Below are 18,681 nucleotides of genomic sequence, written 5' to 3'. Positions count from 1 at the left end.
TCACCTCTCCCTTCATTCTTTGGAGATGATCTTAAATTAAGGCCCCCAGGTTAACAAACCGCTAAGCCAGTGGTGGGCAAAAAACGGCTCGCGGGCCATATCCGACCCGACAAGTCATTTTATCTGGCCCACTGGATGGGACAGAAATAGAACGCGAGTTTGAGCTGCACATTCATCTATCCACTTTTACTTCTCATGGGTCAGAGACAGACCCGAACTGCAGCCAAGGATAAAACATAGTAATACTTAATTCAAATTAATAATTCTCCCTGGCCCGATCTTAAAAGGATCCGTTCCGTAATTCTGGGCCCCAATGGTGGGTGTTCATTCCCAGAATGCACTCGAATACACCCTATACATTTTTAGAGTGGAGACATGGCTGCTCATCTCCACAAATCTTTTACCAAAGCTGCATCTTTCCACTCCCAGTATCCAGAATACGTCGGCAGGGAAGTTCTCATCTGGCACCAATTGGGATGGCATTAGTTATCTTTGCAGCGGGACATAAGGATGACTTAGGTGGGAAATTGATGCTGACACAGGCTCTAAAGAGGGTACAGTTCTATTTCACAGCACTGATTTACGGAAACCAAAAGATACCACAACATTTTGAACTTTTATCTTTGATTCATTTCTCAGCAGTATTGAATACATGTTGCATATGTAAGATAGCATCTGACTGCTATCTGAATTTATGTTTATGCAATGTTCCCTCTAATTTTTTTCACGCACGGTCCCTTTAAATTTTCTGCACGGCATGCCACTATGCAGCCGCGCAGGCGCAGTATCTCTTCCAGCGGCAGCAGCTGGGGATTGGCCTGCACAGGTCCGCGCGATTGGTGGAACATTGGTGTGCGGCCCTCAACAGCTCACCAAAATTTGTTATGTGGCCCTCCAGCCCAAAGAATTGCCCGCCCCTGCGCTAAGCAGTGGAAATAGTGTCTCTTAATTTACCTTATCAAAACCCCTCATAATTTTGACCATCTCTATCAAATCTTCTCAGCATTTTTTGTTCTAGAAGAACTGGGGCTGTTTTCACCAGAATATACCTGCCATCATATTAATGAATTTTTTCTGCATTTTCTACATATAGAGAGAATAACGAAAGGAGAGAGCAAACGTGAAAAAGGAGAAAAGAAAAAAGGAGAGAATAGGAAAGGAGAAAAAGAAAAGAAAAACGAGAGAATGCGAGGTGGGAACGTGAGAAGAGGAAAGAAAGTAGGAAAAAGAGTAGAAAGAAAAAGAGAAAGGGAAAGGGAGAGAGACAGAGAAGGAATGAATGAAAGAAAAAATTTTCAGGTGTTTATTAGGATATATAAATTGTATTTGTAGGAGTATATTAGAGACTGGCTGAAGAAGCAATATGGCCACCGAAAGGAGTCAGAAAGAATTTTGAAATATATGCTGAGACAGGGGAATAAGTGCAGAAGTGTTTTCTGATTTCAACCAACCAAAATGTTTTGCGGCGTTTGGACATGGCACACACACTCAACTTTTATATGTACACTAGTAGATCTCCAATGGCATGACTACAGGTGGTCTGAGACCTGGAATAATTTTTTGATATTTGGCCGCAGTCCTGGTGCAAAGGCAACAGGACACTTTTTTGTCCATTGCCGCAGTATTCCCAGTGTGGATGGAGGGAAGGTTTCAGCATGTGTTTACTTGTTTATTCTTCCCCAAACCTTCCTTCTTGTTTTTCCATTTATTTATATGATTGAAAAGAGAACTATTTCTTCCTCTCTTATTCCCTTGGTGGACATGTAGTTCTTGCTGAAGCTCTCATGGGCACATTATTTCACCAGGAAGGTTCTCCTTCATAAATGCCGTCATAACTCCAATGGTCAATAACTTAAACACATGGTCGTTCATCCATGACTCTTACCCGATGACTGGCTCTAATGTCTGAGAGCATCAAAGCTCCTTATAAATATCCCCCTTCTGCCCGAGCACATACATAATATTCCCCATAACCACCAGAAAAAATACCATTAGCTCAGAAATTTTATTTATCAAACTGAACTGCACAAAATGATGAAAAATAATTTTCACATTTTTGGCATCTTTTTCCCCTGCAACTCATGCCGTAGTTATTTGTAAATTTTTTGTCTGGTTGCCTATGACAAGTTGCTTTGTTTCATTGAAGCGGGGCAAAACTAAAACCCCCATATATCAAACATATTCTTTTTTTTCAGTAACTCCCATGTATATGGAGACAAGTGGAATAGTCTCAGCTATACAAAGACACTGCAGGCGCAGTCAATTCAGGTGCTTATTATTGGAAACCATTTGAACGCTTAGACAAATCTATTTGTGTGTCACTGACTTTTACAGCAGTATTTATCTCGGTAATTTTTTTTTGATCCAGCCCTAATCGCTTCCACATTCATAAACTACTCGCAGTTTTTAACCATTGAATAAAACAGTGGAAGTTAAAACCTCTTCCGGGGATTAAAACCAGAGTTGGGGGCGAGGAAATACACGAGGTAGTCCGGGATTGCATGAACCATGGTAGTGTAAGTCTTCCTTTTAACCATCATTAATGCCAAAGTGGGTATAAAAATAATTGACCCCAAATTTCCTGAATCCCATTTAAACCCGATTCTATACTGATCATACCAATGAGATATTACGCCAAAATGTCCTGCGCAGCTCATTTGTCTATTCCGGAATGCAAAAACCCATATAAAACAAGCGTAAATATAGCACCACCAATTGGGGTAAATAGTGAATAGGCTACTGTCTTGTGACATGGCACCTCGCTCTCAGAGCCTCTTGACTCAATGTCTTGTTTTCCTCTTTCATCATTATGCAGAACTGGGGTGCCCTCTGGGAAGATCAGACAGCTGTATCATCCTTCAGAAATGCGTTTGGGAGGAGGGGAAAAGAGGGAATTTTTTTGATGTACTGAGACTGACTGCGCTTTAAGTACAATGCTGGTCTTAGTACAGGTATAATTTTAAAATCAAAGTAAAACACCAGCAAACTCCAAAAATCTCGGTTATGCTGATATCAGGTGACTTCGGACCATGCTGCGTCACATTTAGAAACATAGAAACATAGAAAATAGGTGCAGGAGTAGGCCATTCGGCCCTGCACCACCATTCAATAAGATCATGACAGATTGTTCCTTCGGTACCCCTTTCCTGCTTTCTCTCCATACCCCTTTATCCCTTTAGCCGCAAGAGCCACATCTAACTCCCTCTTGAATATATGCAATGAACTGGCATCAACAACTCTTTGCGGCAGGGAATTCCACAGGTTAACAACTCTGAGTGAAGAAGTTTCTCGTCATTTCAGTCCTAAATGGCCTGCCACTTATCCTGTGTCCCCTGGTTCTGGACTTCCCCAACATCGGGAACATTCTTCCCGCATCTAACCTGTCCAATCCCGTCAGAATTTTATATGCTTCTATGAGATTCCCTCTCATCCTTCTAAACTCCAGTGTATAAAGGCCTAGTTGCTCCAGTCTCTCCTCATATGTCAGTCCTGCCATCCCAGGAATCAGTCTGGTGAACCTTCGCTGCACTCCCTCAATAGCAAGAACGTCCTTCCTCAGGTTAGGAGACCAAAACCGAACACAATATTCCAGGTGGGGCCTCACCAAGGCCCTGTACAACTGTAGTAAGAACTCCCTGCTCCTATACTCAAATCCCCTTGCTATGAAGGCCAACATACCATTTGCCTTCTTCACCGCCTGCTGTACCTGCATGCCAACTTTCAAGGACTGCTGCACCTCCCCTTTTCCTAATCTGCCGCCATTCAGATAATATTCTGCCTTCGTGTTTTTGCCCCCAAAGTGGATAACCTCACATTTATCCACATTATACTGCATCTGCCATGTATTTGCCCATTCGCCGAACCTGTCTAAGTCACCCTGCAGCCTCTTAGCTCACAGCTCACACCACCACCCAGTTTAGTGTCATCTGCAAACTTGGCGATATTACACTCTATTCCTTCATCTAAATCACTAATATATATTGTAAAGAGCTGGGGTCCCAGCACCGAGCCCTGAGGCACTCTACTAGTCACTGCCTGCCATTCTGAAAAGGACCCGTTTATCCCGACTCTCTGCTTCCTGTCTGCCAGCCAGTTCTCTATCCACGTCAGTATAGTACCCCCAATACCATGTGCTTTGATTTTGCACACCAATCTCTTGTGTGGGACCTTGTCAAAAGCCTTTTGAAAGTCCAAATAAATACACCACATCCACTGGTTCTCCCTTGTCCGCTCTACTAGTTACATCCTCAAAAAATTCCAGAAGATTTGTCAAGCATGATTTCCCTTTCATAAATCCATGCTGACTTGGACCAATCCTATCACTGCTTTCCAAATGAGTTGCTATTTCATCCTTAATGATTGATTCCAACATTTTCCCCACTACTGATGTCAGGCTATAATTACCCGTTTTCTCTTTCCCTCCTTTTTTAAAAAGTGGTGTTACATTAGCAACCCTCCAGTCCATGGGAACTGATCCAGAGTCGATAGACTGCTGGAAAATGATCACCAATGCATCCACTATTTCTAGGGCCACTTCCTTAAGTACCCTGGGATGTAGACTATCAGGCCCTGGGGATTTATCAGCCTTCAATCCCGTCAATTTCCCTAACACAATTTCCCGCCTAATAAGGATATCCTTCAGTTGCTATTTATCACTACACCCTCCGTCCCAGAGTACATCCGGAAGGTTATTTGTGCCTTCCTTTGTAAAGACAGAACCAAAGTACTTTTTCAATTGGTCTGCCATTTCTTTGTTCCCCATTATAAATTCCCCCGAATCCGAATGCAAGCGATCTACGTTGGTCTTCACTAATCTTTTTTTCTTCACCTATCTATAGAAGCTTTTGCAGTCAGTTTTTATGTTTCCGGCAAGCTTCCTCTCGTACTCTATTTTCCCCCTCTTAATTAAACCCTTTGTCCTCCTCTGCTGAATCCTAAATTTCTCCCAGTCCTCTGGTTTGCTGCTTTTTCTGGCTAATTTGTATGCCTCTTCCTTGGATTTGACACTATCCTTAATTTCCTTTGTTAGCCACGGTTGAGCCACCTTTCCCGTTTTATTTTTACTCCAGACAGGGATGTACAATTGTTGAAGTTCGTCCATATGATCTTTAAAGGTTTGCCATTGCCTATCCACCGTCAATCCTTTAAATATCATTTGCCAGTCTAATTTAGCCAATTTGCACCTCATACCGTCAAAGTTACCTTTCCTTAAGTTCCTAGTTTCTGAATTAACTTTGCCACTCTCCATCTTAATAAAGAATTCTACCATATTATGGTCACTCTTCCCCAAAAAGCCTCGCACAACAAGATTGCTAATTAATCTCTTCTCATTACACATCAGTCTAGGATGGCCAGCTCTCTGGTTGGTTCCTTAACACATTTAAATCATGGCTTAAATGTGGGAAGTATTTGAAGCCAATCTTTTGTCAGGGAAAGGGGCTATGTAAATGAGCAGCAAAAGGTTTTGTCAGACATCTCAAAAGCAGCGCAAACAATAGAAGAAATTTGTGCATGCCGAAGTTTTTGGTGTAAAACCAGCGTAAATTAGTTATGTATAAATTTCCTTGGAAAAACAGCGCAATGCCATTCTTATGCCATAGTTACACCAAAAAGTTGCATTAAGTTAACAGATTGAAATTCAATTAAAAAAACCAATTCTCTCCATGAACCATTTTGATTGTGAGACTCTATGGAAATGCATTTTACACAGACTTTTAGACAGGCAGATAGACATTAAATATAACCAGCCAACTGTTGACAAAGACAGAAAATGCTGGAAATCTCAGCGGGTCAGGCAGCATCTGTGGACAAAATGCAGAGTTAACGTTTCGGGTCGATGACTCTTCGACAGACTGGAAACAAAGGCGGATGCCTCACAGCTTAATATAAATTGAGAAAACTCAAATTGGTTTAGAGTTCCGGTTGATAAATGTGATGCACGATTGCATCCTAATCCAGCTACAAGAGGCAGTGCTCATCTTGACCTGGTATTCGTAAATGATCCAGACAACACGCAGAAAATAGAAGTCATGGGGCACAGTAATCACATAATTATTACTTTCCACATGATCAAGAATTCAGATAAACCAAAAATCAGGAGCTGAGTATATAACATTAAAAGGCCTAATTTCAAATAAATGGGGTGGGGGGGACAATTTAAGAAAATTAGCTGGGAGAGGTTATTCAACACCTCAGCAGAGGTCAAGTGGAACCTTTCCAGGATTAATACTGAGCATACATAGCTCAAACCAGCAAGCTCAGACTTAACCTTTCCTCGTTATCTCATTTATCTCTTTAAATCTTGCAGGGAAAAATGGATGGAGTTTACAGGAATGAATGCAAGATTATATAGCTACATGTCAAAACGATGATCAGAGGGGCAAAGAGAAACCTAGAACAAGTATAACTGTTACTGCAAAATGCATCAAAAGAAGTTATTTCAGTACTTCAAAAGTAAGAGAATAGGTGAAAACGTGTTTGAAACAGAGGACAGGCACGAGAGAGTAAAACATTCTGAATGCAAAAGCAAAATATTGCAGATGCTGGAATCTGGAATAAAAACAGAAGATGCTGGAAACATTCTGAATGATTGGTTTCTCCAAGTATTCGCAAGGGAAGACTTGAGCAATATGCTCTTCAAAGAATTAACACAGGCAAAATTGATATAAATGAGAGAGCAGTCCTGGACATGCTAAAAGAAAACCCTTAGGGATAATAACTTAGTGAAGATCAGTCAACATGGATTCAGAAGGGAGTAATTCAGTTTGCATTCATTTTAGGGGCAGAAGTAAAATCATCACCCAGGTTGCCAACAGTTCTAAAATCCCACTTATTTATTTAGTGTTGATAACTACAACCACTTTGCCATATAAAACCTTAATTAAAAGAAAGAGGGGTTCAGTTTGTCATTGGCATACATAAACAAAGCCACAAGCACAATGCTAAGACTTGTTGCGTGTTGGTACTGGAGATAGTACTGTGCAGTCACAGTGGAAGGTTTAGGTCTAAACTTTACACAGCAATTAAAACTGAATAATGCTCATTGCCTAGCCAAAATATTACTAATACCTACTCAATGAAAAATTCTTCACCTCATTCATGGCATTTTGGCAAGGAAACAGCACATTTAATCAAATTGCAAATAAGATGGAGTGGTTCACTAACCCAAAATTAATCTCTAATTCATACATACTCAGCTGAAAAAATGCATTTCCAAGCCTTAACTAAGAATACGTAGAAATAGTTCACACTGATTGGGTTTCTTACCGCATCATCTAAGCCATCTATCTGCAGGGTAACTGTTTTTGCACGTTTGTTAGTGCTTCCCAGGAAAAACTGTGGTTTGCGCCTATGTGAGTTATAATCATTTGTGTGGTCAGACTCTTCGCTGCTCGATGACTGCAAAATTTCATACACTTCATTTGCCAAAAACTTAGTTTCACCAGGTGTTGTTGTTCTGAAAAGAAATTACATAAAAACTAAAACCTCATATCTTAGAATTAATTTAAAACATCTTTAGAAAAGTCAGACCCTGCTAATATATTGAAAATCTACTGCATATTAACTTTGGTATGTGGAGCAACGCATTCAATTAACACATCCATGTCATTCTGCTACTATGAAATATCCTATTATAAAAGTGTTCAAATTCACCTGCAACATGTGTTATGCCTATAGGTGTTGCTGTGATAGATGTTTTCAATCATAAAGGTGTCATGGTTTCCCCGTAACTTAACGATGTGACTATTTGTACTGTCCTTTTTCGGTCCTTCTGCACCTGCGTCCCCTCAAGACTCCACCCCCGATGCCTCCTGCCCGGAACCTGAAGTGGGGCCCTGCAATCAGTCCGACCACGTTGTAGATGCTGATCCTCCTACCCAACCATGTTGTTGATTCCTCCGCAAGCTTCCGAGTGACCGCCAACCAGGCCTTCTGATCCTCCGAGCGACGGGGTCGGGGGAGGGAGGCAGGGAGAGGAGAGGGGAGAGGGAAAAGAGAGGGGGGGGGGGGGGAAAAGAGGGGGGAGGGGGAAGAGAGGGAGAGGGAGAGGGAGAGAGAGAGAGAGAGAGAGAGAGAGAGAGAGAGAGAGAGAGAGAGAGAGAGAGAGAGAGAGAGGAGAAATGGGGGGGCGGGGGGGAAGAGAGGAGAAGAGAAGGGAGAGGCGAGAGAGAGCAAGCCTGGTGGGGGGGACATAGAGAGCGAGGTGGGTAGAAAGAGAGAACCTTGGAGTAGAGACACACGGGGGGGGGGGGGGGAAATCGGAGGGGAGAGAGGTTCTTCCAATCTAGAAGTCACAACACTGCCACTATTCACTTCATATCCAATAAACCAGCTAACAATCCACACACAATGCACCATCTGTGCAGGGGGGGGGGGGGGGGGTAAGGTTATGCACTTGCGCTGGGGCGAAGGACTTCAGTTGGGGGAGGGATGCGCTTGCGCTGGGGTAAGGGACCTTGGCTGGCACTTGGAAGGCGTTTGGGAAGATCTATCCTCTGTGGCTTCTGAAGTCAAAATGGATCAAGTTACAATTTTCAAAGTCAGTCAGAACTTGGGCTGGGCGGTTCCAAGTACACACTCCACTGAAAATTCAGGGTGTGGCTTATCCTCCAAAGGGGACCAATCAGCAATTGGTGCAGTGAAATTAGAGAGCCAATGAGAGACAAGGGGAGTACAAATAAACGCATCCGTAACTTAATGTACAACGCATGATGTCACACAACACCTGCTATTTAATAGTGAGCATTTAATAATATTCGTATATATCTGCTCAGAATACAAGATTGGGCACATCAAATGCTACAATTTTTGTCTCCTTTGAGCAAAAGAACCCAAAAATTGATGTATAGAATTATTTTATACAGGTCCTCGATACACCATTCAAAAAGCTCTTTAGAAAAACAATAAAGTATGGAGTCTTTAGTATAAACTAAAGAATAACGCAGCTTTCAACTTTAGAAATAACCTAGTAATACAGACTTACTTTTGGATCACATTTTGTAAGCTCAGCATCATGCCTAGTTCGCTTTTCATTTTCTCTCTGTTGGAACGGCATTCTGCCAGATAGCGCAGAGCCTGAGGTGTAGAAGGAAAAAAATAACGTAGCAGTATGAGTCATCATTCACAATAGGAGGTGCAATATGAAAAAACATTCACAATAACAACTGAGGACTCTAATTAGGACAGGTGGAGAACTCAAATTAGATATTTTTTTCTGCATAACTTCACTCCTTTAAAATAGAAATTAATAACATTACTATAACACTATCAAAATGATTACAGCAAGTGTGAAAAAAGGAGCAAGAGCTCATACAGCAACCTACTCTAGAGATGCTGACAAGACCAAAAAACACAAGAGTAGTTTTTAAGTTTATCACAATCCAAAGAATGTATTATAAATAATAGGACTATGCAAATTATGTTCCAGGTTATATAACAAGCACACTTTAATCACAGTTTGTGATTTTTGGCTTTGAACATGGGAGTTTACCATCTATACTTCCAAGTTGTTGAAAACATCACGTGGTTAACTGACCAATCTCTGCACCCATAAGCAACAAGGAAGGGGAGGCGGTGTTATGATGAAAATACTCTTGAGAATAGAGGCAAAAGAAGGAATTCTACTGGAAAATACGTCAAGATTTTTAATAATCCATTCTGGGCTGCTGGGAAAACATAGCCCAGAGCCAAAAGTACAACATGTTTCTCAATGTTAAGGAACTATTTATTTCTCTACATTTGCATGGAATAAAATTATATATCACACTTTGTTACTGATACAAAGCAATCATGAAAAAAATGAAAGCCAGTCATTTGATGATGGGTTCTTCTGACCCAGAGGCAGACATTGACAAACTGTTAAAAATGTCAAGCATTTCAAAGTAGCTACAACTACTTGGGTTGCATGTTTATACAACTTCTGCACAGGTTAGCAGCTGAATAGTAGAATCGTGCTCGAGACCATAAATTTCCGCACGAAACTCCACAGGAGATCTGCTACTATAGCTTAAAGATTCCTACTTGTAAAAGAAGATTTTACAGTGAAGTACAGTTTATAATTCTATTCTTACCACATTTGTCTGTCACAATAGAATATGTGAATACAGTCAGTCCTGGTAGCACAGTGCAATGATTATGTCAAGATGGTGCACCACATCATAGTATTTTATCTCCATTTTCATCATGTGAATTTTCTTCCTGTTTTCTGTCTCATTACATTTTATTTGGGGCATTTTCTTTCGCACTGCCAATATATTTTGCTGTGCATCAGCATTCCTAAACATTGTGGATATTATAGTGAATCAGAATTGTACCCATTTCCAAGATGGATTGTTTGAGATATTTTTCTTCATTTCACTATGTTCCAAATGTTGTCAGAACAGCATATTTACTGTATTTTATTCAATGGAATATTTCTATCAGTGTGCATGCATAGGGTCTGTTTGCCATGCTTTTGGTTTTGCTACACTTCTGTTCATTGCTTGTCCTGTTGTTGACTTGGAATTTGCACGCTTCTCTTAATTGCAGTTGTGTGTGGATTTATTCTTTTTGTGTTCCTTCTCATTTCTCTCTGCCCCATTAGATGGTACCACAGCGAATCATGTGACTGTTCTCCACACATTTAGGTGAACCCATCTAAGAAAAATGGGATTAAATTATTTGTATAGAACATAATGGAAATAGTCCACAACATAACCCAGTTCCTGTTTATTTGGCTCGTTTTTATTGATAGGTGAATTCAGTAACAAGAACTATACATCTCAACTGTCCCAATTTTGGAGTGCCATTGCGGAATTTAAATACATTCTTGCCACCGTTGAAACTGCTAAGACTTTTTTTTTTTTGAGTTGATGGTGGGGCCTTGCAGCTGGGAAGAGAGGGGAGAATAAAGGATGTACTTAACTTATTTCCTCCCCACTATGCAAAATAATTAACATTTTATTTTTTTGTGGAGCAAAAAAATGCACAAATACAAAATATTTTGTAGGCACCCAGTACTTTAACGTGCAAAAGTCCCTGTCATGCAAAATAACTGCCAGTGTTTTTTAACCTCATCACCAATTTAATTTTAATCAGCAGCACATAGTGTGCTGGTGCTCTGCCTTTCCCTGTACAATTGAGCATGGAGAAAGCTAGCAGCTGGTTTCAGTCAGCATTCTTATCTTGTTGCCCCCCCCCCCCACCCCCCACCAACCCCTTATTAGCCTGTGGTCAAGAGGACACATTTCCATCATATTCCTCTGCCATAAGTCACATGAGCCAGTTAGTAGGAGGTATACAAGGTATGGCTACTGTGACATGCTATCCAATATCTCCAGTGTGTCTGGTAAACCAATTATTTCCCAGCAAAATGTCATCTTTCTGCTAGGTAATCCTAGAAGTACTTTAATTTAAAGCTGTAAAATATCTCATTCTCATCACAGGACAGACTATTCAAGTAAGCCCACAATGACGGCATCAACAGCCGAAGAAGCAATAAGCAGTGTGAAGTGATGCATTTGGGAAGGCAATAAAAATTAAATGGTACAATTTTAATGGATGTTTGGAACAGAGATCAGGGGTTCAGGTACACAAGAACATAAGAAATAGGAGGAGTAGGACTAGGAGTCGGTCACATAGCCCCTCGAGCCTGCTCTGCCATTCAATAAGATCAGGGTTGATCTTCAGTGTGCGCACTAGGTCCGTGCAGCAGAGCAGGTCTCCAGTTGTCTTGGGTAATCCTTGCCACTGGACCAAGACTTAGCTCTGTCAAGCCCGTGTGGTGGCTGGTGTGCAACGGCCACCACACATTTAAAAAAATCCACGCACAGGCATCTTCCACCCTTCAACATGTAGTTCAGGTTCTTCTTTCGAAACACCTGTGAACTCATCCTTTTTTTGGCGTGGAAGCAAGTCATCCTCGTTTCGAGGGACTGCCTATGATGATTGATCTTCAACATCAAATCCACTTTCCCACCCTATCCCCATATCCTTTGATTTCCTGAGTGCACAAAACTCTATCGATCTCAGTCTTGAATATACTCAACGACTGAGCATCAACAGCCCTCTGGGGTAGAGAATTCCAAAGATTCACAACCCTCTAAATGAAGAAATTTCTCCTCATTTCAGTCCTAAATGGCCGATCCCCTAGTTCTAGACTTTCCAGCCAAAGGAAGCAGCCTCTCAGCATCTACCCTGTCAAGCCAGCTAAGAATTTTATATGTTTCAATGAGATCACCTCTCTTCTTCTAAACTCGAGAATATTGGCCCATTTTACTCAATCTGTCCTCATAGGACAGCCTTCTCATCCCAGGAATCAATCTAAAAGACCATCCATTACACCCCCAAGGCAAGTATATTCTTTATAGTTAAGGAGACCAAAACAATACACAGTACTCCAGGTGTGGTCTCACCAAAGCTCTATATAATTGCAGCAAGACTCCCTTACTCTTATACTCCAAACCCCTTGCAATAAACGCTAACATATCATCTGCCTTCCTAGTGGTTTGCTGTATTTGCATGTTAACTTTCTGCAATTCATGTACAAGAACACCCAAATCCCTCTGAATTCCCAAATCATTGAACGTGGCAGAACAAGTTGATAAGGCAGTTAAAAAAGCATACAGATAACTTGACTTTATAAATAGAAGCATAGAATACAAAATCAAGGACATGAGGCCACAGCTAGAGTACTGCGTGCAGTTCTGGTCACCAAATTACAGGAAGGACGTGATTGTACTGGAGAGGGTACAGAGGAGATTTACGAGAATGTTGCCAGGAGTGGAGAATCTTAGCTATGAGGACAGATTGGATAGGCTGGGTTTGTTTTCCTTGGAACAGAGGAGGCTGAGGGGAGACCGCATTGAGGTGTATAAAATTAAGAGGGGCCTAGATATAGTGGATAGAAAGTCCCTATTTCCGTTAGCAGAGGGGTCAACAACGAGGGGGCATAAATTTAAGGTAATTGGGAGAAGGGTTAGAGGGGATTTGAGGGGAAATTTCTTCACACAGAGTGCTGTGAGGGGTCTGGAACTCACTGCTTGAAAGGGTGGTAGAAGCAGAAACCCTCACCACATTTAAAAAGTACTTGGATGTGCACTTGAAGTGCCATAACGTGCAGGGTTTGGACCTAGAGCTGGAAAGTGGGATTAGGCTAGATAGCCTCTTGTAGGCCAGCGCGGACATGATGGGCTGAAATGGCCTCCTTCCGTAAACTTCTATGATTCGATGTTGACAAACCTTTTAAAAAAAAACACTGGTTGGGCCTCAGCTAAGCTAGAGTATTGTGTCAAATTCTGGGGATCACACTTTAGGAACAATGTTAAGGCCATGGAGAGGGTGCAGAGGAGATTTACCAGAACTATATAGGAGATGAGGAGAAGCTGTGATTGTTCTCTTTAGAGCAGAGAAGATCAAGGGGAAATTTAATAGAGCTGTTCAAAATGACGACGGGTTCTGATAGAGCAGGTAGGGAGAAACTGCAGGGGAAGTCTCAGTAATGAGAGGACACAGATTTAAGATAACTGGCAAAAAATCCAAGGAGGAAATGAGACTTTTATTTGAAAAAAACACGAGTTGTTACAATCTGGAATCCACTACCTGAAAGGTTGGTGGAAGCAGATTAAATAGTAACTTTCAAAATGGAATTGGACATAATCTTGAAAAGAAGAAATCTGCAGAGCTATGAGGAAGGGACAGGGAAGTGGGACTAATTGGATAGCTCTTTCAAAGAGCTGACACAGAAACGATGAGCCAAACGGCCTACTTCTGTGCTCTATCATTCTATGATTCTCAGGTTTACTAAAGTTCTAAAAAGTACCAAAAAGTACTCACATAAGCAACACACATGTATTACTAATTAAACTGAACCAGAAGCAGATTACTTTCATGTGGTCATTTTGGAAAATATTTTAGATTGAACATTGAGGCACTACATGTTTAAGTGTAAAACTGCCTTAATGTAGATATACTTCAGAAGCGAAAAATGGCACCTTTCAAAATATGTAAATATACATCTTCTAGATTATTTATCATATTTAAGAAATTGAAAAATTAAAAATGTAGATTGCAAATAGTAACAGTCAAGTTACAGTAGCATATGTTTTTTTTAAATCGATCTTAATACAGGGTTTAGTATTTAGGAGAGACATGAAAGATATGGCAAACAATTGAGTCAGATAATTTAAATAGAAGATAAATAAGATAAGTGTAGGAAAAAAGTGGGTGCAGAAACAGGTTATAGGGGGAAAAAAAAGAGGCAATGGGCTAGAATTTCCCCAACCTAACACACGTTTTAATGCGATTTTTTTTGCGTTAAAAATACTTTTTTTGTTCTTAAAAATGAAGTGCACAAAATTCCCCAAACTTTAAGAATGCCGTTTTCAAAATATCGACAAAAAGCGGATCGCCAAAGTGCAACACAAAAAAAAACACACCACCTAAGTTTGGCCATTTGGCAAACCCGTTTTAGGATGAGAAAAAAACGCACGAGAAAAGCAGTCTTTGCAGCCTCAGAAACGTCAGTAAGTAGGAAGACCTGCAAAAAAGGTATGTTAAAAGTTTTTATTTTTTAATTCTTTTGCAATTACTGTGTTATGGGTCTTGTAAATGTTTTGTTTTTTTTGTGTTTCCTCCCCTCCCAGGGCCTATATTTTTGGAGTTGATAGACCTCAGGCTAAAGTTGGCGAGATTGCGGTTTATAACGCCAATCGTCGTGCAACGCCGTTTTTTTTTTTTTTAACGACAGCCGTATTTTATGGCCAAATTTACCTCCTTAAAAAATGGTGAAATTTTTATTCTTATTTATTCACTAAAATGTTATTTATCAAATAATGACAAGCTATGGAATTTCTAGTCCATTAATATATTTCAGTAGGGACAAGTAAATTAAGGAAAGCAAATCTCAGAAAACTTCCAGTCCCCTTCAAAAAAGTTAAAATGATTAAATTGTTATAGCCACACAAAGTTCACTGTAGAAAACCTAGACTTGGCAAGCTTGGCAAAGTCCCAAAAGGCATGATTATTACCAAATATAGTAACACGGATAGTAAATAACAAATGAACAAAATGAACACCATAAATAGTAGCTTGTATTTTCTGATCCCTTATTTTAACAGCAGTAACTCATTTATTTCCAACATTAATGACAACTTTAATTCGTACAGCAACTTTAATGTAGAAAAATATCTAAAAGCACTTCAGAAATGTGAGGAAAATGGAGGCCAAGATAAATAAGGGGGGGATTAAGAAGAGCAACTAAAGGCTTGGTGGGTTTTAAGGAGGGTCTTGAAGGAGAAGAGGTGGCGGAGAGAGAGGGTTTTTTTTTGGGGGGGGCAGGGGGCAAGGAGAGAAATGATAGGAAAATCTAGGCTAGTGTGTGGGATCTAAATTGAGAGAGTGCCATGTATCTACAATATATCAAGATCATAATGTATTAGGTCAACAAAAAAATCAGATGATAACTAATTATTTTCACAATATTGTTTCATGGATGGTTTTCTTAAAAGTTCTCATTATGAAGAGAACAAATTGCAGCTTTCCTCCACCAGATTTTAAGCTTTTTCAAAGTTTTTACAGTGGCAATTAAGTAATATACTGGATGTATCATTTAAAGTGGTTTTTAAAAAGTTTACATGCTGAATAAAATGTATACAAGGCCTTAATTAGACCACGGTTGGAATACAATGTTCATTTTTAGATATTCCATGATAGGAAGGATATATTAGCAATGGAAAAATGCAGCATAGATTCATGAGGATATTACCCAGAATAAATACAGTAATGAAGTTAAGGTTTTTCACTAGAGCTGAGAAGGTTTATGTGTAACCTGGTAAAAGATTTTGAAGATTAAGAAGGATTATGAAAAGGTAAAGAAAGAGTTATAGATTGTTTCCACTGGTTGGCAACTTGGTAACAAAAGGGCAAAAATTATAGATAATTACAAGAGGAATTAAAGGAGGGAATAAGAAACATAGAAAATAGGTGCAGGAGTAGGCCGTTCGGCCCCTCGAGCCTGCACCGCCATTCAATAAGATCACGGCTGATCATTCCCTCAGTACCCCTTTCCTGCTTTCTCTCCATACCCCTCGATCCCGTTAGCAGTAAGGGCCATATCTAACTCCCTCTTGAATATTTCCAATGAACTGGCATCAACAACTTTCTGCGGCAGGGAATTCCACTGGTTAACAACTCTCTGAGTGAAGAAGTTTCTCCTCATCTCAGTCCTAAATGGCCTACCCTTTATCCTAAGACTATGTCCCCTGGTTCTGGACGTCCCCAACATCAGGAACATTCTTCCCGCATCTAACCTGTCCAGTCCCATCAGAATCTTATATGTTTCTATGAGATCCCCGCTCATCATTCTAAACTCCAATGTATAAAGGCCCAGTTGATCCAGTCTCTCCTCATATGTCAGTCCTGCCATCCCGGGAATCAGTCGCGTGAACCTTCGCTGCACTCCCTCAATAGCAAGAACATCCTTCCTCAGATTAGGAGACCAAAATTGAACACAATATTCGAGGTGCGGCCTCACCAAGGCCCTGTACAACTGCAGTAAGCCCTCCCTGCTCCTATACGCAAATCCCCTAGCTATGAAGGCCAACATACCATTTGCCTTCTTCACCGTCTGCTGTATCCGCATGCCCACTTTCAGTGACTGATGAACCATGACACCCAGGTCTCGTTGCACCTCCCCTTTTCCTAATCTGCCACCATTCAGATAATATTCTGCCTTCATGTTTTTGCCACCAAAGTGGATAACCTCACATTTATCCACATTACACTGCATCTGCCATGCATTTGCCCACTCACCTAACCTGTCCAAGTCAACCTGCAGCCTCTTAGCGTCCTCCTCACAGCGCCACCCATTTTAGTGTCATCTGCAAACTTGGAGATAACATGTTTCTTTATACAGAATGTATAGAATAGATTTTGGAATTCCCCACCACAAAGTATCGTTGAACCAGAGATCATAAATTATTTTAGAAGGGACTTAGTTACTCGGTTCTCATGTTGTGGGCAATACTGGCAAGGACACATTTATTGCCCATTCCTAGTTTTCCGGAGATGGTGGTGGTGGTGAGACTTCTCCTTGACCTGCAGTGCTTCTGCTGATGGTGCTCCCACAATGGTGTTCGGTAGGGAATTATAGGATAATGATCCAGCGATGATGAAAGGATGGCAATACATTCCAACTCAGAATGGTGTGTGACTTGTAGGTGATGGTGTTCCAATAAAATTGCTGCTCTTCTCCTTCTCAGTGGCAGGTCACAGGTGCTGTCAAGGTAACTTTGTGGATTGCTGCAGTGTGCATGGTGATGGAGTGGGTTGATATTGAATCCAGTGGCAGGGACGCCAATCAAACTAACCTGAATGATGTCAAGTTTCTCAAGGGTTGTTCTGGCTAAACCCAACCAGGAAAGTGATGCGCATTCCATCACACTTTCGAATTTATAGATGGTAGCAAGGCTTTGAAGGGCCAGGTGAGTCATTTATCAAGTACCCAGCCTTTGACTTGCTCTTGTAGCTAAAGTATTGATATGACCAGTCACTGTTGAGTCCCAAGATACTAATGGTGGGGGACCCAGCAATGGTGTTGCCATTAAAGATTGGACTTTCTCTTATTCAAGATGTGCATTACCAGGCACTTATGTGGTGTCAATGTCATCTGCCAATTGTCAGCCCAAACCTGGATGTTATCCAAGTCTAGCTTAGGGTGTTTATCATTGGAGTGGAGCTGAACACTGTGGAATCGTCAGCAAACAGTTCCACTATAGACTTTATTAGACGGAAGGTCATTGATGAAGCAGCTGAAGAAGGCTGGGCTGAGGTCAATGCCCTGAGGAATTCTTACATTGAAATCCTGGGACTGCAATGATCAGCCTCTGACAACCACAGCTATCTTCCTTCATGTCAGGTAGGACTCAAGCCACTGGAGGGTTTTTATTTTGACTCTCACTGGCCTCAGTTTGGCTAGGGCTCCAAGGTACCACTCAGTCAAATGCGGTCTTAATGTCGACAGTAGCTACCATCACTTCTCCTTTATAATAAATTATATGGGGAGTGAGCAACAGGATGGGATTAGACTAGGTGCCAAATTGATGGGCCAAAAGTAAGCGTTGGTCCCTTAGAGGCTGAGATAGGTGAAATTATAATAGGGAATAAGGAAATGGCAGAGATTTTAAACAAAGAAACAAAAAGCATACCAAAAATAGTGGGGAACCAAGGGCTAATAAGAGTGAGGAACGTAAAGTAATTAAGAGCAGTAGAGAAAAAGTACTAGAGAAACTAATGGGACTAAAAGCTGACAAATCCCCTGAACCAATTGGCCTACCATCCTAGGGTTCTAAAAGAGGTGCTGACAGAGAGTGGATGCATTGGTTATGATCTTTCAAAATTCCCTAGATTCTAGAATGGTCCCAACGGATTGGAAGGTAGCAAATGTAACCCCACTATTCAAGAATGGAGAGAGAAATCAGGGAACTATAGGCCAGTTAGCCTGACATCACTGTTGGGAAAATGCTGGAATCCATTATCAAGGAAGTGGCAACATAGAAACATAGAAAATAGGTGCGGGAGTAGGCCATTCGGCCCTTCGAGCCTGCACCGCCATTCAATGAGTTCATGGCTGAACATGCAACTTCAGTACCCCATTCCTGCTTTCTCGCCATACCCCTTGATCCCCCTAGTAGTAAGGACTACATC

At 41.0% G+C, this 18,681-nt stretch overlaps 1 protein-coding gene across 2 annotated transcripts in view; it reads right to left on the bottom strand.

Annotated features, from left to right (window-relative positions):
* The window catches only part of armc1 (armadillo repeat containing 1), a 61,899-nt gene that overhangs the window by 35,189 nt on the left and 8,029 nt on the right, over positions 1-18,681 (bottom strand). For both annotated transcript variants that reach the window (XM_070891814.1, XM_070891805.1), the window contains exons 3-4: positions 8,984-9,075; positions 7,267-7,456 (exon numbers count right to left, since the gene is read on the bottom strand). In XM_070891814.1, coding sequence (XP_070747915.1) covers positions 7,267-7,456; positions 8,984-9,075 — 282 coding nt within the window. The remainder of the gene's footprint in view (positions 1-7,266; positions 7,457-8,983; positions 9,076-18,681) is intronic.

This window comes from Pristiophorus japonicus, chromosome 1, assembly GCF_044704955.1.
Source record: "Pristiophorus japonicus isolate sPriJap1 chromosome 1, sPriJap1.hap1, whole genome shotgun sequence".
Lineage (NCBI taxonomy): Eukaryota > Metazoa > Chordata > Chondrichthyes > Pristiophoridae > Pristiophorus > Pristiophorus japonicus.
Note: the sequence above shows the minus strand (reverse complement) of the source record. Positions and strands in the feature narration are given on the sequence as shown.